Source organism: Melanaphis sacchari, unplaced genomic scaffold, assembly GCF_002803265.2.
Source record: "Melanaphis sacchari strain LSU unplaced genomic scaffold, SCAv2.0 Contig9_pilon_pilon, whole genome shotgun sequence".
Taxonomy (NCBI): domain Eukaryota; kingdom Metazoa; phylum Arthropoda; class Insecta; order Hemiptera; family Aphididae; genus Melanaphis; species Melanaphis sacchari.
The window spans coordinates 105,808-127,620 of NW_020271711.1; the positions used below are offsets into that span (position 1 = coordinate 105,808).

At 23.9% G+C, this 21,813-nt stretch overlaps 1 protein-coding gene across 3 annotated transcripts in view; it reads right to left on the reverse strand.

The window, feature by feature from the left end:
- The window catches only part of LOC112603264 (two pore potassium channel protein sup-9-like), an 89,688-nt gene extending 68,154 nt beyond the window's left edge, over positions 1-21,534 (reverse strand). The window contains exons 1-7 of one of the 3 annotated variants that reach the window (XM_025351768.1): positions 21,331-21,534; positions 20,827-20,961; positions 20,318-20,385; positions 18,041-18,193; positions 15,346-15,501; positions 15,022-15,163; positions 12,596-12,797 (exon numbers count right to left, since the gene is read on the reverse strand). In XM_025351768.1, coding sequence (XP_025207553.1) covers positions 12,596-12,797; positions 15,022-15,163; positions 15,346-15,501; positions 18,041-18,167 — 627 coding nt within the window. In that variant the 5' untranslated portion in view covers positions 18,168-18,193; positions 20,318-20,385; positions 20,827-20,961; positions 21,331-21,534. The remainder of the gene's footprint in view (positions 1-12,595; positions 12,798-15,021; positions 15,164-15,345; positions 15,502-18,040; positions 18,194-20,317; positions 20,386-20,826; positions 20,962-21,330) is intronic. The other 2 variants (XM_025351767.1, XM_025351766.1) reach the window with 2 other exon arrangements.
- Positions 21,535-21,813: the final 279 nt, after the last annotated feature.

Here is a 21,813-nt window from a genome sequence, read left to right on the forward strand (position 1 = left end):
CTTTGGAATTTAAAGTATATACAATTTAAACATTTTATATTTCATCACCCTGTGCTGTAGGTAATAGTTAACTTTAAACACTAACTTTTAATTTTTAATTGGAACTTGTTTCTTATTTTACAGATAGATAGCCTAATGGTTTAAAAACTTTTAAACGTATTTATTTTTTTATTAGCAATATTTTTTAAAGTATTATAATTTATAATAAACATTAAATTTAAAATACTTATGTAATAGTATCAATTTTAATTTTGATTTTATTGGTAACATAATTTATGATAAGTAATTCCATGAGTATTTTCAAATGTTTTAAAATTTTAATTTTGTATTTGTTAAGAGGACGTTATATCCGCATGTGTTGTCTCCGTTTTACACACGTACGACATAGATAAAACCCGTTTACACAGTCTGAATAGAACTCGCTCAAATTTTGTTCTAGAGTAAATTACCTATTATAAAATTAAAAAATGATAATATTTTGGAGGGTAAGTTGCTAAGTTTTTTTTAATTTAAATTTAAATTTTAAAAAATTAAAGGTTATTTGAAAATTTTGAAATTTTTGCTTATGCTAAACGATTATATGAACGTTAAATTGGGAATAATGGACAAAAACTTAGTGTCTAACCCTCCGAAATATTGTCACCTTTTAATTTTATAATTATAATATTTACTCTAGAATCAAAATTGAGCGAGTTCTACTAAAACAGCGTAAACATATTTTTTCTATATCGTACGTGTGTAAGACGGAAACAACATATTATGTGGGTATGACGTCCTCTTAAATATTACATATTTTATACTCTCAATTTATTCTTAGACAAGTAATTGAGTAATATTTTATTATTTGGTATTAAAATGGATAGTCTCTTAAAAGTTAAGCTTAATAGTTTACTTTCTAGTTTTTAATTACGAAGTTTTAACAGATTTATTTAAAACGAAACGAATTTTCGTAATTTCTTCAAAATTAAGTAAATATTTTAGTATTTACCCGAAATACAAAATATGTTTTAATTCGTATAATATATGGCATGTATGAAAATAATTAACAATATCAAACATTGTAATTTTGAGAAAATAATACTATGTTGAAATAATATTTAGTATAACATCAAATAATATAAACATATAAGTGCTTTTCGGTTTCCTTTATGAATTTAAAATGTTTAGTTATAATGTTACAATTAACAATTCAAAAGACTTACAAACTCTCCACGGACATTGACAAGGGGTGAGATATGAAGAATGTCTATTGCTTCTGCTGTTATTGTAAATAAAGTGTACAATTATTAAACCACGTGTTCGCTAATTCAGTAATTAGTGATGATGTAGCTTTGATATTATGACATATTCTTTAATGAGTTAGGCTTATCGTAAAAACAAATATATTTTTCAATATTTTAAAATCTAAATTTTAAAATTTATAATAAAAAATAACATATGAAAATTAAATGAGTTCTAAAAAATATTAATTTACAAACATTTTTTTAAAGCTGATAGTTTTAGTCATAAAAATCATTATAGTTACATTACTATTTTATTATCATTATACTGCGTGAACGCGTTTTATAACGTAAATATAGGTACGAGTTAAAGATGATAATAAGTATTTAATATACTTTTAAATTAATTATTATATCCCTATATTACAAAAATAATAAAATAATAAAATAATAATGTTATATTATTAATAATTTAAGTGTAATTCTTTGAGTATTACATGATACATTTCAGAAGTTGAAATTCCATACGATTTTAAAGTCTAAGCATATAAAATAAAATATCTATAGGAAATAAAAATTAATTTAATACTTAAAAAAAAATAAAAAAAATATTTACATTCTTAAGTTATGATTTGCATATTGTAATGGATTTATATAATTTGTTCGTTAAAGGTACTTAATAATAATCACAATATATTTTAAATAACAATGGTAGGCACGCATAGTAGCATACTAGTGGGATAAGGTAAAGAAGATTATGGTAGTTTTTAGTGGCGGAAAGATAGGGTGTTTCACGAGCCTCACAATCTATTGGATGGTGGTACCCCTCGAGAATGGCTGTAAAAAATCACATATGGTTAACTAATACTAATTTTCTAATAACTAGAATAATTTGTACCTCATGGTAACTGATAACACACTAACACCGCTAATTCTATATAATGACGTGATATTTGTAGCTTGTGCCATTGTGGTAAAACGTGACACTATCATAAATAATAATTTTTAATTCTTATCACGAACTAAAATGACTATTTTATCTTAGAACATAATTATTATTATCTATTTTCTACAGTTATTGTATCATTATTTTATTTATTTATAGACTATGCTATAATAGGTCGCAAAATAACGAAAGCTATATTATTAAAGTACATAAGGTACATAAACATGAGTAATTTTATTAATTTCTGATACGTTTTATAAAATACTACTTCTATATTTGCCTCACGAAATTAAATAATTTACACCGTTACTAGTCATTCTATTAGTTTTAATTTCGTTAAATTACTAAAACTAGTGGTAGGTTTAATAAAACAATATTGTATTTTAATTCTAAGTATACACAAAATATAAGAATTAAAATTTCAAGCTGAATGACAAAGGCAACTAGAATTTGTTAAACACTGTAAATAAAAATAACAAACTACTTTATTTGTAATTTTACATGGTACAATAGTTAATAAAAAAATATAATTCATTATAATAATCCTAATAGTTACAGAAAAATCTGTATCTCTTTCAAAAATAATAATCATACACCACTGCAGGGCCACCATATATTTCTTTTATTAATAATTCTATAAAAAATAAAAATATACTTCGTGTTAATGTCGCCTAATTGCGTTAAATCAAGTACACTTAATTTGTAAACAGGCGTAGGTAAATACCTTTTAAAAAAACCATCTCGACTAACGTTACCTATAATTCCCACTCCCCCATTAAATATTAAAAAGTACTTGAATATGCATTACGGTACACTATATCATGCCATGTATTGCAAATCACAATAAATCAAACATTAAACTACAATAGGTACCATTTATTGTTTATGTTTATAGGTGGCCACACAAGGTTTGTCTTGTATAATAGTCAATAATTAATAAACAAGTAGATTTTCGCAGTTTAAAAACTGCAATCATGATATTTATGCATAAAATTGTTGTATTAAAACCAAAATGTTTTGAGAGATATTGATTAATGTAAGAATTATAATAAAAATCATTTGTAAATCTAATTACAATACGTCAAAAAAAAAAAAAAATGCGTGATGTATTTTAATTTGTAATTAAATAATCAATTTTTATTGAAACTTTCAATTGCGTTTCGTTCACTGTTTTCAACACATTGTATTTATATAATAAAACGGTGTATTTTGAGGAACATATTTATTATTACGCTAAAAAATGTACATTGTTTATTTTAAAAATAATTCAAAATGTAATTATTATATTTATTATTATACTGTATATTTTAGGGTGCATATGGAATACAGCTATATGCTGTGATACAATCACAGATTCTTTCAGAGGCAAATGTTATGATTAAACGGATGAACAAAAAGCTGAAACGTTATGCTGTGAAAAGTCGCAACTGGGAACAATCTGGTCATAATATCTCCAATGATGTAAGTACCACCCCTAGTATGTAACAAACATTACCCGGGTAATGGCCATGACTACCTAAACTCTGATTAATCAGATAACGAAGTAATTGTTGTTCTGCTACAGTTTAACTATGCAAAAATGGTCTTAAAGATACACGAATCCGACATTAAAATCATGATATGATTGATATTAAATCAAAAATATTTAATTTTATGTAATCCATATATTAGTAAATAATATTATACTAAATGTGTAGGACGTCAAATTTTGATTTTTATTTGAAACATTAGAAACATAAGCCAATATTCAGAAAATACTAAAATGCATTAATAATACAAACGCAATTAACTATAATATTAATAAAATATATTATAATGATATTATGAGTCTCCACCTCAATGAAAAATTCGCGTTTTATTTTAAAACTTAAATTCTTCAATTATCGTGTCTTACACAAACACAAGTATACAAGAAAGTAGGCATTAATAATTAGTAAGTCGAGTTCAGTGTTAACTGATTAATTAGTTTACGCAAAGTATACGTTAATTACCAATTAGTAAATATAAAGTTTATTAATATCCCTGTGCCAAGTAAAACGTTAATAGAATTTAATTGAACTAAGATTTTAAAATCTATTATAATATACTGCAGTACATAGGTACTCTCAATTGTATACATTGCGAAGACTTAAACAGACATTAGACGAATGTATTAGATTTAGTTCAATTGCTGTTTTTGAATCTTTGTGATTGTACATTCAATAACTTGAGATAAGAAATTAATAGAAGATTTCCTTAAATAATAAATAAAATAAAAATACGTACAATTTATAATATTTACATCTCCCGTGTGCAGCAATAAATGCCATTCGAAAGATTTTCATACGTTCAAAATAAATGTACGCCAATAAAGTTTCGATAAAACATCAAATGTAAATTTGAATTTTTTCTCAACAAAAATCGTTTGTACTATGTACACAATAGACTCCCAGATGCAGATCACTAAGTTTTCTGATCTCCTTCACATTACAAAAATAAACTCTAATAATAAAAAATATTGTAATTATATTATTGAGTCTAATGCTTATACAGAGTTTACATATAATATTATGTCGTTGTATAAATTAATTTTTTTGTTTATGGTTAAATTTTTTTTAAATATATCTAAAAATACCAATGCATTTCTTTATCTTATGCACACAGATGTACCAACAACAAATTCACATTATTATTATTTTTTAAATTTATAACAACTATATTTTCAATGAATTTCGGTAGTGCTTACTTTATAAAAATCCACGAAATCATCAATTATTCGCTATTTTATCTAGGACACACTAAGATTTAATAACCTAATGTATAAATCTAATTTAAATAATTGGAATAAAATTAATTTACTATAAGACTAATTGTTATTATTTTTTTTTTTTATTTAATACAATAATAGATCTTTTTTATGAACTTCAAAAATTTTATCTAACGTAAAAATATATTTTTATCATTTTTAGTATAGAAACCTACATAAATAACGTATTTATTATTTATTTCAATATTATTTTAATGAAAACTATAAATAATTTACTGTAAATTATAAGTTTGGTGGTAATATTTAAGAAGTGTATAAAAATATATAATTAAGAGTAATATTAATATTTTCAAAAAAAGCAAAGTAATAAAATCCATAAAAAATAATAATAATAATAATGATTGTTAAGATGTAAAAAAATAGTGGTACAATTTTATTGTGTAATTACAATATTTTTATGTGTCAATAATAAAATAATAAATGTCGTCATTTTTATTGATCTGCAAGAATTATAAATCAATTAATGTACAATGACATACGATATAATGTCTACATAACAATAATTGCACGCTTTTTAACATAAGAGATATAAACTGTAAATAAAACATTAACAATTTAAGAAATAATTTTGAAAAATATCTCACTTCCTTGAATTATTGGAAAAGATTCCTTTACTAAAATTCTATATTTTTTCATAATTCTAAAAACTTAGAAAGAATTCAAAATAACTCTATAGGTAAAGATTAAAGCAACATTTATTTAAGATAAAATTCTTAATTGCATAATACGAAGTGTTAAACTTTTAGATAACTTTTTTTAATATTAAAGTGATTTAATAAAATTTAAAACTAAATTTATGTATGTCTTAAACAATATATAAATTATTATTCATTCAGTTTAAATTATAATAAATAATATATATTAATAATAAAAAATTATAAGCATTGTATACTTTCAATTTTTAAAGCATTTTAAATTGTTATGTATTTATCATATTCTTAAAGATATTATTATATCATATTGGCTTATTATATGCTTTATCAAAAGTAGTTATTGTCTTTTATTACATTTTGAATTTATTAGCAACAACTTGAAATTGCAGTATTATAACATGAAATATTTTATATTAATTAGGTACCTATTTAATAATAAATGAAATAGCTGTCTAAACAAAAATACCCAGAAAAGTCACTCTACTATATAGGTATTAGGTTTCAATTTTATCTCATCATCGAGTATGTCACCAATATAATATATTGTATTAAATTTGAGTTCGTTGCATAAAAAACACAATGCCGATCGTTAACGCAAGGCGTTATTTTTAGAACATTTTATAATTTATGTATATTACTCTTAATAATATGGTATACTTTATAAGCTATTCATGTCAAAAACATTGCAAATATTAAATAATAATTTTAATATAACTTAATATAAACCAAATAACTAAAAAATGTAAAATGTCTATAAATAACATAAAATATTTTTAAAATTATATAATTTATAAAAAATGCTAAAATCAATATTTGGTGAAAAGTTTAAATCTAAAAAACTGATTTGTATAAAAATTCTCGTTTTTCCATAATTTTATTTTTATTTTTAATATTATTTAAAAATATACTTTTTACTCTTAACTTCTAAATAACAAACTAAATCTGATTTTCTATCAAAACTATCCTAAATATTATAGAGAAAAGTTAAGTGTCTTCAGATGTAAAAAATTATACATTATTTTTTCTAAATGTATAAAATTATAGTATATCATCATCTTTGTTCAAAATTTAATAAGTATAAAACTTTTATACGTTTTAAAATTTTAATAATAATTCAATTTGTTTGATCATGACACTAGAATTAATAATATTCTGATTTATTTTTAGAATTTTATTTGAAACTAAATTATTCAAAGCTCTACTATTTTTTGGATAAAAACCTCGATTTTTGTTGATTCAAGGCGTGTTTTCTCACCGGATAAAATATAGTTAATAGTTATTTTTATAATTTTCTGTATTTATCCAATTAACAAAATAATGAAATTAAACATAAAAATTTTAAGCTTTTTATTTTTAATAAAATGTAATTAAAAAAAAAATAGGTATCTTCATTCCGCTCAAAAATCTAAATTGTATTTTAAATAGTTTTTTCCGCAATACTTAAAACTGTTGTCGCTAGTTTAAAATAATAATTTATAAAAAAATTTAACAGTTTATAATACTATAGATATTAGTTGAACCTTTTTAATTGTGTAACTTATGATGTATGTTTAGATAGATATTTATGCAATTAGTACCAATATACAGTTGGACATTTAAAAAAAATATACATTATTTAGACAAGTGGTTAAACTTTAAGGAAAGAAGCAACTTAGATTGATTTTTTTTTCAATATATTTATTTTCAAATAGGTAATACTATTAATATTATAAATTTAAAAAATAACAAAATTGTGTATATTCGAGATATTTCTAGGATTACCAAGAATTATGATGGCTGTAAGATTTTTGAGAAGTAGATTTGTATGGAAAATTATATGACTGTTGAAGCGTTTGTAAAATAATTTAAGTTTTTTGCGATCATCTTTAAATTTGATATCAAACGAGTTTAGATTTGTGCATTTTGAATTACCTACCATTTAGTGCATATCAATTTTTCATTTGGCTAAGATCATTTTCAAGATTAAGTGAAGCATTATGGTCATTAATGATCCCGTGTAATAACGTTAATTATTATTTTATATATGCAATAAAATTTTCAAATTATTTAGAATAATCTATTCATGTCTTTTTTTGGTACATTAGTATATTAATTCATAAGTTATATAACATATTACAATATTTTTTGATAATAATGAGTTCAACCTATCAAATTAAGAAAATATCAATAATAATATAAATATTTTATGATATTATCTATCTTTAGAAATAGAAAATATCACTTTTTTATATAAAAAATTGATTTATTGAGTATACATTTAACACATTTATTACAGTAACCGACCCAATAATGAGGTTAACTCAAAACCTAAGAGATTATTTTATTGGATTTACTTTATACCATAGAGTAATAATGCTTTATACTGCTATTGTACACACATGACTTATTAAAAGTAAATTTTAATATAATTATTCATATCTTATACATATAATCTTATAAAATTATAATCATTTATTGGTGATAATTTTTCAAGCCATAAGAGCCTCCAAATTTTTTTGATTCAAGGGCCACATAAAATATTAAAAGCCCTTAGCGGTCTATAAGCACAAAACACATTACATTTTTAATTTTATATATACTTATAAATATTTCATAAAATAATTCTTATAATAAATTTAAATACACGTACTTAAAATTAACTTTAATAATACTTTGTAAATTGTAAATTGATGACAAGTAGGATATCGTTGTTTTTCTACTAATATTTTATCGAATTAAGGTTGGATGTTATTTGATTGTTTTCCATCCTTGGGGACTGATAAACTTGTTCGTGGACCATATTCAGTTTCAAAAATCATAGTTTGGAGACCCTTAATGAGCTTATAATATTGATTCGTTCATATATTTATTTTTATAATTAAATGTTTATAATTTTTTGTTGCATGTACTAGATAGTATAATAATTTTGCAATTAAATATTCTAATTTTAATTATACGTTAATAAAAAAAAAAAATTCAAATATTTTCACGATATATACTTTAAATCATTTACAAGTAATTAATTCACAATGATTTAACCTTTATCCAAAATTAATTGTTTTAAAATTATGCATTTTTCTATAAAAATATCTAAAAACATATTTATTTGGGTAACAGAAATAGTTTTTCCAAATTTTTAGATTTTAATTTCTTAGAAAAACCTCTTTTGCATTATAGACAAATATGTTAAATATATTATACCATATTAATTTATAATTATTAACTAATATAATTGGATACACTTTATTATTTGTTTGTAGTTTAAAATATTGTAATGTTTATACAATTGTTAAAATTTTATAGTTTAAACTTTAAATAAAAAATAATTTCGAAAAATTGGTTAGTATTTTTATAACACTGAGTTGTATATTAAAACTTAACATGATATAAGTTTTTTCGTAATATAATATTTTCAGTTTATAATTAATTTATGACATACCTACACAATAAAATTTATAATCCTACAGAATATAACTTATACAAAATTAATTTTTATCCTTTAAATGTTTATTTAATTCAAAGTATTTAAAACTATATAAATTATACTTTATCATTAAGCATTATATTATATATTTATTTTATAATAATATTGAAGATGTGATAAATCTATACAAAAATGTTAATAATTTATGTGTATTTTTTAAAAGGATTTCAAGACTAACTGTGAGGTGGATGAATTGGTAATAACGTCAAATTTAAGAATTGGTATCATAACCTTGTCACAAGAAGACCAAATTCCTAGCACCAAGTCTTATTCATCCTATCATAATTATTGAAAATATGTTTTTATATTATACTTATTTATTTTAATTTTTAAGTACAGAACTGTCAATTTTTTAATTTATATCAATTTTAATTAAGTTAAATGTAGTTTAATCTATGTTAGTGAATATTTTAAAAATTTTTTTTACATAATTCAATTATTGTAAGAAATGCAGGATTTAAGTCTTAGGAGGCTAAGGTGCAATTATTAATATCAGAGACCTCTTTTAAATTTGCTTTTTATAATTATTCATATCATATATTAATAATACTTTTTTTTTTCGATGTTTGGTAATATTAAATATAGATTTGAAAAAACAAAACGTTTTAAGGTACCTCATGACTCATGTGTACCTTTAAATTGAACCACAAGTAAGAATAAAACGAAATTTATAACAGTCTAGAATAAATGGGTGTGGATAATTTCTTAAACTACTCGTTCTTATTTTTCTGACCATTATTTAATATTTTTAATAATTAATTACTTTAATTTACATAGTTAAAAAATCTAGAATAATAAATTAAGGTCCCTTAAATAATCTCAGCATCGAATGTCTATTATATTGCACCTTCTCAATAAGCTAAATCCAGCATTGATTGTAAGTACATTAAAACAGTATAATACTAAAAGTAATTGTTAAAATTTATCGATTCGTCACAATTAATGTTCTATTAATATATATGTTACGGTCAAAGTAGACTATCAGGCAATGTTAACATTACTTGAGCATTATGGTACTGCCCAATTATGATCAACAATGTAGGAAAAATCATACTTTGCCCGGGCTGTATAGGATTGTCCAGTCTATGTTGGGCAATATAAATTAATTCTCTTGAACATTAAATTTACAATTGACTCTGTTCTTACAACAGTTATTTTATTTATTCTATTATCTATTTCTTCTTCAATCAATGTTTTATCTACTTCACAATGAGTTCCAGTATTCATAGATGTTATTACAGCTTCTAAATCTTCTTCAGCTTTTAATCTACTAATTATTGATATTGGATGTACAATCATAATGTAAAATCATCGTTTAATCCAATTTTTGCACAACATCCAAACATTACTTCTACACTCGCATACCAATTACTTTATAAAATATAAATATAAAAGTGCGTTTATAACTCCAAAAATATAATAGATACTAAATTGACTGTAACATAGTACTTATATTCTTCTCACTATATATCTATACTCTTTTTTTTTAACTGTTTAACACATTTAAAAAAAAATTGTATTCAAATGGAAAGTTTTGTTTATAGCTTAAGTTACAATGCCCAACTAAGTACCTACAGGAAAAGTAACTTGAACCGGTCAAAATATAACCCTGCATGGCAAAAATAGTATTTTTAATATATTGCCCAAAAAACACTGGACAAAGTATACATTGACTGGGTAATGTAAAACTCGATAGTCTTCTGTTCCCGTAACATGTATTTCAAACATTTACCATGTTCTAATAATAAAAATATTTATACGCATTTAGTTTTAGTATCTGTGAAGACATAATGAACTAATAAATAGTATATACCAATAATTATTGTTAATTTAAAATTTGTAAGTCTTGTATTATGATGATGATAATCGTTTATAATAAATAATAATTCCTTATTCATCATTATTAGTTTTGTTATTTATTTTGTGTTGTTCTAATGACATAATAGTCGTAGTATGGAAATTAACAGAGATTAGGTATAAGTGGTATTGCGATAAGATAAAGATTATATTTAATATTACAAAAGTTGTAGTAGATACAATATATTACAATTATATTAATTTCAGTTGGTACGAAAAAAAATAGCTTATAATATTAAAAATTCTGAAATAATACTTGTAAAATATTAACATTGTACACTTAACTTAAAAATTAATTAAAATCTCCGTTAATCGGTTCAGAATTAGTTTTCTGTTCTTACAATTAAAATTCAAACATTTTAAATGAATAATTATTTCAAAATTGTGCTTAATAACAACTCTTAACAATACATTTTAGACACATAACAATTAAAATCAAACCAACCGGAAATCCAATCAATGGATCTGTAGTAAATATGTTTAATAAACTGCGTATATATTATTTATTAAACAATAAAATATGATAAAAACAATTTATTTTGCAGCATATATCTGTTATCTATTGAACTTTCAATTAAGGATATATTTTGTAAATATATTCATATAAATTCTTCTTAGTAAAAATTACAATTATTACAAATCAAAACAGTTGTGTTATTACATTCATATAGTGATAATATAACACTTAATAGCTATAACCATTGAATTAAATTCTAATTGTAATCCCCGAAATTAACAACGGTGTATTTAGTTTGGTATAAGAACCACGATTTAATAAACAAACTTGATAACATATATTACGAGTAATATATTAAAGCGAGTACACATTATTATTTATTATCATATATTACCTTATGTAAACTATAATATCGTATATGTAAACAAATAGAATGGTGTTGATTATTAATTTCTATTTGCAAATACTGTTCTTGTACACTACATCAAGGGAAATATAAGATTGGTACTGGTCCAATACATGCTAAGTTTAATACATTCTGTTTACTGTAAAATTATTTGATCACTGCGATGTATAGAAATCATATAGGAATATATAATGCGTTTTCATTCGATAACCAAGAATAATTGACTCTCAATTATAATTTTTTTTTTTTTCTATCAAATAAGAAAATATTATAATAACGTTTTGAATTATAAATTAAAATCGATAAGAATTTTGCTTAAAAAAAATATTTATTAAAATTAAAAATTTAAATATTTTAATGCAGACTATCATTAACCAGTTATTGCGATTGGTGAAATCAGAGTCAAAATATAAAATTTAAAAACGTTTTTTTTTTTTTTTTGTTATTATTATTATTTATTATAAAAAAAAAATCTCAAAAAGAGTTAACATCAATGTATTGTTATTCATTGAAAAACATTTTTTTTCGACATTGATAATGAACAAAAGATAATAATTGTATAGCATAGGTGGTATACGCTGCATATTATTAAATATATACTATATTCTTTAATGAAACATTTATAATTATTATGACGCATTACTCTTTAATTTTACTTTAACATTATTCTAAACGTTTAATGTAAGTGTTAAGATATTATAGTTTGAAAGCAAATGAACGTCAGATGATAAGAGGCGTATAGGACCAGTATCGAAAATCTATTATGTGAAAAACATTTGATAAGTACCTGTAATGCGACGTAATCTCCGAAACCAATGGTGGTGAGCGTAACGAAACAATAATAAAAACTATCAAAATAGCTCCATCCTTCGTATTTTGAGAACACGGCCGCGCCAGTGGTAATGATGACCGATGACAGCAGTCCAGTAGCAAACATTAGATTCATTTCCGTGGCTTCTTCCTTTTTACATTTTAAGTACTGTTTAGCCCTACAAATGAATAATTAAAACGTTTCATATATTCAAAAAATGTTGTTGGGTATTGAAATATTGATGTGAAAACATGATAAAAAATTCTTGTTGTTTCTTTACTAAAGCTATCAATTTTAAATCACCAAAATTTCTAAAGCAAGAAAATTAAAGGTTTTTAATCACTTGCAATATCATTCTCAAACATTAAAAATCTTATGCAAATTGTTAATTTCCTTAAAACTCTAACGATTATAAATATAGTTTTGTAAAGCGTACTAATGTAATTATTTTAATACAACTTTTGTATTTAAATACGTAATATCTATACGTTTTTAATATTTATACTCAATTATTTTTTTCTATTTCATATTTATGCTAAGAAAAAAAAATATAATCCAGATACTTATGTTTGATCTATTTTGAATTTTTTCAAATAAAAAATATTAAAACCAAACCCTTTCAATCTGAAATAACTCTATGATATTTTAATCAAATTATTTATACGAATAATTTTGGAAATTGTCAAATCTGATATTTGGTTCAACAAAACAAGTTTAAAAATATTGTGAGTAGGTATGAGTATACTTCGGTGATCAATGTAATTCATTTGTAGGATCAATTAAAATTTTTTGAACACACGAATAATAAAAAACAATTTTATGGACCAATCGTGTTTCAAAAGTCAAATAAATAATAGTATGTTTTCATTAAAAATAAATAGAATTTACTTATATTTATAAAATACTTTTAGCAAGAATGTGACAATATATGTAGAGACTTCGTGTCGTTTAAATTAGGCAGAACAATTTATCTTAAGTACATATTTATAGTTGATTATCAAAAAAAATGAAATGTTATTGAAGTAATAAAATATATGTTAAAGTATTCAAATTAAATATGATGTTTTCTTTTTAAATAATATATATTTTTATTAATTGATTTTAATACGGAATTTAAGTATTCTTTACAAGCCTGTGACTAATATCTATACTTTGAGTTTCTGATTATCGTTACTTATGGTGTAACTAAGAAGTTATGAGACATTTTGTTAAGGATAATGTATTAAATATGTATTAAATTATTAAATTTTACTTAATATAAATGAAAATACAATTTAGATGGTATTTAATAAAACTATGTATAGGTACAAGGTTAATGTAATTTTATAAATATTGTAGTAAACTATAAAATACAGTGGTATAGTGAATGACTTTTGCTTAATTTAATTGCTTAGCTCTATATACATTTATATTGAAATTAAAAATTAAAAATTTGTGTGGATGGATGTATTATTATTAATTAATTATCATAGTTAATCATATTATCATAGTTTATAATATTAAATTATTAATGAGTAACGACTATGTCTTATAATAAAAATTTTAAATTAGCAATAAGTTTAAAATTATATATTATGTTGTAAGGAGTTAATGGGTAGGTCATTGTTTAAATACTTTGCTTAGGGTTTAAAATAGGTTTGCCATATTACTGATGATATACCTAATATACTATTATGTACATTGTACACTGTATAAAATATATATTGATTTTTCAAAAACCATAATCAATAAATTGTTCTGCCAATAATTAAAATAAAGATAACATATGCCTAAGCATATTTTTAATATTAAGTTGATAACAACAAATCAACGAAACTGTCTATCATTCGAAATTTTTTTATTGATCTAAAAACAGGAAATCACACAAAAATTGTTAAATTTAAAAATTACATTAATATTGTATTTGCAAAACAAAATAGAATTGCTTACTGTTAACTAGATCAAAATTGAAAGAAAAACGGTGAAATCCTAGTTTATTGAAACGTAACTGTTTTAATGACTTCCTTGAAATTTAAAAGACACTTAAGACTTAATTTTTACTAAAAAATTGATATGTTTTTATAATTTTAATTTTAAATTATGTTGTTTTATTCTTAGAAAAAATTCATCAAAATCACAAAAATTTTAAATTATTTTTTAATTAATATTTAATTTAATTTTTAATTTTTAAATCAAGGCTTGAAATTTGGATACCTGGTTTTTTATAAGTTCAATTTAATGAAGACATATTCATTGTATAACATTACGATTATAGGTGTAATTTTTAAGTTTAATTTATAGTTTAATTTTTTACTAAAATATTTTGTTTTTTACACTTCTGAGCTCTTTAATTTTTATTATAAAAATTATAACTTTAGTGTACTAAAATTTTCAAGTTAAAAAAGATTAAAACGATTTTTCACCTTCTAATAACTACGGACGCAAATTTATTTAAACGTTCACCAATACTCTGGAACATAATAAGTCCTAATGGTATGCCCACCATAGCGTATGCCATACAAAATGCTTTTCCACCTATTGTCACTGGTGTTGAATGTCCATAACCTGCGAAAAATATACCACTTTTAGGATCCATATATTAAACATGATATTATATCATTCTATATTTTATTAAATCATTTTTATAACAATTTTTTTATTTTATTAAGTAATGAGTCACAACTTGTATAATAAGAAAACATCACTATTATCTATTTTTATAACATATTAATCGTAAAGCTGTGTACCGATCATAGCCAAAACGACTGTGGAGAAATAAAATGCGCCCGCAAATTTCCATTGTGGTCCAGCTTTGTGAGGCTTATTTTCAATGATGGCAACCTCCATCATCCTGTAATCATCTTCACTTATGCTGTATTTTTGCACCAAAGCTGCCTTTAGTTCTACAACCATCATTATAAATATATAGTACACATAATATATAATATGTTTATTAATTAAAATTATTAACGAACATAGATTTAAAGGATATTACAAATTTATGTTACGAGTACCATCATAATTATATACTTTGAAGATTGACTTTGAATTAATCTCTGTTTGATTATAATTCAAAAATACAAATTCTAACCAATTAAATGGTTAAAACATAAATATTAATAAGCAGTTCACAAGTAAATAAATAATTTAACATTAATTTATAACAATAAGTAACATTCCTAACTATTAGTATTTGAATTTAGTAAAGGAAGTGAACCTAGCTATAATAAATAATAATATTATTCAAATATATTCGAATTATGATTAAGATTACTGAACACACGTATGGTATACCTACATTCATTTAGAACCGATTATTAAACCAACACGTGTATTTACAAACTTTAACAGGTCTATTATTTTATCATATTTTAAACTTAGTTAACAGATATAGTTAAATTCTTAAAAAAAGTTATTACGTACATATTAAATATTTAATAAAAAAATAAATGCCCAAAATTTAATTTAAAATTTAGGAAAAGTTAGTTATAATATAATCATATTGTTTATTTTTATTATTATTATTATTATTACTATTATTAGTATTAGAGTGGATACATTAAGTTTTTCATATTTATTTGAATACTCTTTATAATATTCACAGAATTACAGAGTGCTTACTCAATGTTCTATATCTTCTTGCCTGTATTCAAAAGTTGAAGAAATATTAAACTACAGGAGTAATTATTATACAAAGTAAATACCTAATAAATAATAATAGACAAGGACGTAGTGGTGAGAAGTTTCAAGTTCCTGTGATTAATAAGTTTTAAATTGCAACAAAATAACTTAAGTCATTATTTTGATCTATTCATGTACTCTTTATTAAATTTGTATTTAGTTCAGTTAATCTCTTTCATCACCTTTTGGAGTAGTAAAAGTACTGTGATCATTAGCTATGAGAGTAGTTGGTATTTTGGAGGATCAAAAGTATACTTATCAATATCAAAATAATCACAAAAACAAAAAAAAAAAAATCTAGGAACATGATTTAATATTCTGCTAAATGCCTATATGGCTATATAATAAGTATCTTATGAAACAGTTATAGAATAAATGATTGTAATTGATATTACTTATATTAATATAGGTACAATTGTATAATATTTTAAAAATAATTCTGTGTGGAAGTGGTCTATATTTTTAATTTATTTATATTACAATAAGTAATTTATATTTATATTATTATTTTCACAAATAATTTGTTTTTTTGTAATTATTACTATAGATGTTAATAGTAATTTATTATCATTAAACAGATTGAATATTTTCTTGGTATAATAAACTTAAAATGAATCAAAATAAATTTAAATTTATAAAACTCCTTGTTTATAGTAAATAATAATTCGTATAAAAAGTAGTATAAAGTTTCAAGTTCCTGCAAATAATATTTTTTTAAATTACAACAAAGTTATTAAAATCATATTTTATTTTTTTTAAATAATATTTGATTTTTAAAAAATTCTATAAAAAATTCTATATACCTATTACATATTTTTGATTTTTTGTGTCATAAGAACAATTTATGAAAAATCATGATGAATTTTTATTTATCTCAATTATTGAAAAAAAAACTAACCACTAGGATTTTTTTTATTTTTAATCATCAAATATTCACATTTCTACCATAAAAAATACTAAAGTTTAAAATCAAAGCATTTTTATGAGACCAAAAGTTGATAACAGAAAAAACATTATGCGATGTTATTGGCAAAATTTAGATCTAAGTATCATACTCCATACTATAGTATACTACGTATAGAAAAATAAATTATTGAATATTAATAATTCATAAATTATTTATAAAATATTGTTATTAATAGAGGCTGACATACTGTCTAAACTTAGAACGATTTTTATATGCAAATATGTATCATTGAATTCAAATTCAACACTTCCATTCTGTAAATCAATAATGAAATATTTGAAACTCTTACTATCCATATATACTGAGTGTATACAGCCTATGAAGCAGTGCGAATTTTCAGGTTTTTATTTTTTTTATGTTCGTCTTTTTTATATAATTTAATATTAAACTCTAGTATGTTTCAAACAACTTCATAAAATCAGATGAAAAAATCTGTTCAATCGACGAGATCGCTTTTTTTTTAACACAGACGCTTAAACTTAAACTAAATGTCAATCAGTTTATTAAAGGCCTAGGCTAAAAAAATACTACTAGGAAATTCAATCAAATGACACCAACAAAAATAGTGCTATGATATGTTAATTAACTCAAGTCTCTAGGTTTTTTTAACGTGAGATTTTCTTTCATCTTATTATCTTCATTATCACTTGCTATTTTAATTACTTATTGTACAAGAATTTAATTGATTGTAATTTTTCATAATAAAGATTTATTAAAAGAAGAAACTTAATATTATGTTTTAGCGTTCAATAAATTTGTAAATTTATGCTCGTACATAAATAATTGATTTTTACCTAAAAGGTGATTCCATCTTTTTCTCTCAGTTTCTGATTCCAATGCATCAAACACAGCAGCTCCTACTAACAAATATGTAAACGTGCAAACTACTAGAGATAGTGTGCGCACATTCTGCCGCTTCATGTTTCTTGTTTATTCGATACGTGTTACTGAAACAAACAAAATCTAATTAAGCTGCGATATATTATGTACTATTACAGTATGTTTTATAATATGACATACATCCACACACATTTACATTTTAATTTAATAAAATATACTGAAGTCAAATATTCGTGTTTGCAATAAAAAATACCTTTTTTTAAATTTTAATCAAACATTTAATTTAAAAACGTTAATTATAATAATTAAAAAAATTATGCATGTAAATGAAACAAAATATAGCAAACACGCCATGTTCTATATTGTGGAAATTATTCTTGATATGAATTCTGTCAAGCTATTTGCTGGGTGTTTGTTTTACTAAATTTCAATACATCGTTCACTAATTATGTGCGTAGTTACTATAATAATGGCATACGTATATTATAATTTATATTATATTGGAGTTTGTATACGATGAATTCTTCATGTTATGTTATCGTAGTTATAATTTTTATTTATAAAAATATTTTAATGTGTTGTACAATAATAATATAATATAAAAGAAAACGTTTGTCCAAGGAATAATCGCTCTGTGTTGTAAATTGTAAATTGTATTGCATATTATATTGCTTTTTACTGTTAAACGTAATAACGATTTCTTTACATAAACGGTCCACATTACCATGTGTATTAGAATAATTTGTTATCTGAAGTGAGTTAATGTTATAGACGATTACGGCTACAACGATAGCAATATTTAAAACAAAAATGATTATTTTACGATTAGGCATGCAGTTTATGTACGCGTCCGAATATGTCTCTACATATTATTATTATTATTATCATAATATAATCCATTATCGCGACTACTGTATACATATAAAGACAATAAATGATGTGATTGGCCGTAACTTAGCGTAAGATATAATGAAATCGCGATATTCCGAATATTTCACAATATATAATACCGATAGATTTCACAACGCATGGTATTATATTTACATATTATAATACAGATTATTGTTTTAGAACTAGAATGAATACATATTATAAGCTGATCATCATTATTTGGACCATTCGTACCGTATCACCATGCATATTTACTACGTACTCGTATTTGTTTAACATCATCCATTTTAAATAACCCCAATATTGCGTTACCTACGAGAAGTCTAATGTTTGACTTATTTATCTGGATGGCGCTGTATGAAATTATTTATTATCGAAACACATATATGACAGTTCCGATAGTAATCAATCAAACGTGAAACAGAAAGAAAGAAAGTACAAAAACAATCTACATCTATATATTGTGTGTAATAAGTTATTACTAATAACCATAGGCATAGTTAGAGGTAGCTTTGGGGGGCTTAGCCCCCTCCCTTCAATGTAGACAAAGTTCTCCACCAGTACATGTTTTCCTCTAGGAGGGCTACAGCCTTCCAAAAAATTTGACTTCCCTACGCCTATGCTAATAACACAAACACAGACACATACACACACACACACATATTTGTCATAGACACCAAAATATTTAGTTCTTCTGCAACCAAATAGAGATATGGATTGATAGAGAGGAAGTGAGAGCTTATTTCTGAAGAACCACTAGTTTAATATTTTTTTTTTTTTTAGATTCAGTTATCTGTAATGTAACAGTGAAATAAAATGGTATACTTATATATTATGACCTACCAATACCGATTTTTAGTACTAACTCAGTCTTAATACTGTTTATATTGGTTGAAATTATTATTTATTGTGCACGTTTTTTCAAAAAAAGTAATACTGCTCCAAAACATCTCTTTGACGTTTCTTACGTGGAAATTTTGAAGAAGAGGTGCTGTTTACGTAAAAGAAAAATAGGTCAAGGCTCAAACTATAAATTTAAATTCAACACCACTTTGTTTGGATATGTGGCATTCTTCATCGACGATCAATTTATACTACAAAAACTTATAATTAATACTAAACTTATCTTTCAAAAATAGCGATTTTGATAATTAATTATCTAAAAATAAAATATACGTATAACTTTATTGACAATAAATAAAAAACCAATTATTGAAGTGCAAGAAAATATTTGACAACCGTATAAAAAACAGTCGCTTATAGAAATTAATTGGACAAAATAAAAAGTTTGGCTTATAAAATAAATGTGTTTACATGACAGAAATAAAAGCCATACATACCGTTCTTCACAAAGTAGAGGTGCTCTCGTTAAGTTCAAAATGCGGATGAGCTCCCACCCACCTCAGCCCTTCACAAAAAAAATAATAATAATAATAATTGAAAACAATATGGTGTTTTACTTTCAATGTGAGATCAATCTATGTCAGATATAATATATTGAACCAATAAATTATATATGTAAAATAGATAGGTACAGGTGTGTTTTGAATCTTTTAAACTCTAATATAAGTAATAACTATTCAAAAATTAATACTTTTTAAAAGCTTTTATATAAATTGGCAATCTCAGATTCTTTTAAAACATAGAAACGATAACTTTAATATTGCATTTTTATTTCAAGTGATATCGTATAACAATATATATTATATAGTAGTATACTAGTATCTAAAGTAAAAAAAAATAATCATAACACATAGGTAGTGTATTTTTAATGAAAACACTAGCGAGTATAAGTACTGTTTTTGATTTTTGTCTGTGGTTACTAAATCAGACATTAAAAATAATTTACCGTTTGTTAAATCAATCCAACGGTCCGAAGAATTAAAAACGGGAACTTTCGTTACGCCTCTTATAATTATACAGTGAGATCAACAATTTTCGGTGAAATTGTGAAAAAGAATATTATTTGATTGGACGTGTATGCCTGTAATAATATATTATATAAATAATTATATTATTAATTTTGTTCATTCGACCAACGTCATATTATCATATTGCAGTGTTGATTATACCATTCGAGAGCCGTCTTACGTCTCTGATGGATTTACGGAACTCGAACGATCCACAGCCGTTTGGCGTCACGTCACAATATATTATGTACGAGTAGATATTATTATTATCCAAGCGCGTTTTTGGAAACAGTTTCCGCGGACGACAAACTCGCGATCGATTTTCGTCCCATCCTGTTACATACCCATAATAGCTGTGCACGTCGTTTTAAAATACGCTATTATGGTATACGTATTATTAAAAGCCCTATACTTTATAGATAACATTAAAATATTTTACGTACCATACGCATGTATATTCACATCCAGCGCTATCTCAAAGCCGACGTCCGTGTATCGTTTTTCTCGTTTTCTTCGGCGGCCTAACGCTTTTCCGCATAATATTGTTACGACGATATTATCATCATCATAATATTCGCCGTGTGTCCGTCGGTCGTGGTTTGCCGGTCACCGCCACCATCGACGTCGCCGCCGCCGTGCGAGAGCGCCGCCGCCGGACCGTTTATCGCGCCCACCCCGGGTAGGACGGAGAAAATAATCGATTTTCCCGCGCGAAGCTGCGACGCGCAGTGTCGCCGGCCCTGCGGCGCGAGATATATACCGCGAACGTCCCGTCATTGGGTTGCAGTAATAAAAATAATCGTACGTTATTATCGTGCATTGTTCTCGTACGCGATGCAGCTGCTATCGTCATCGTGACGTCATATAATATTAAAAATATCGTTACACAATAATGCAATAACTGTAATGAATTATTATCAGTCGTG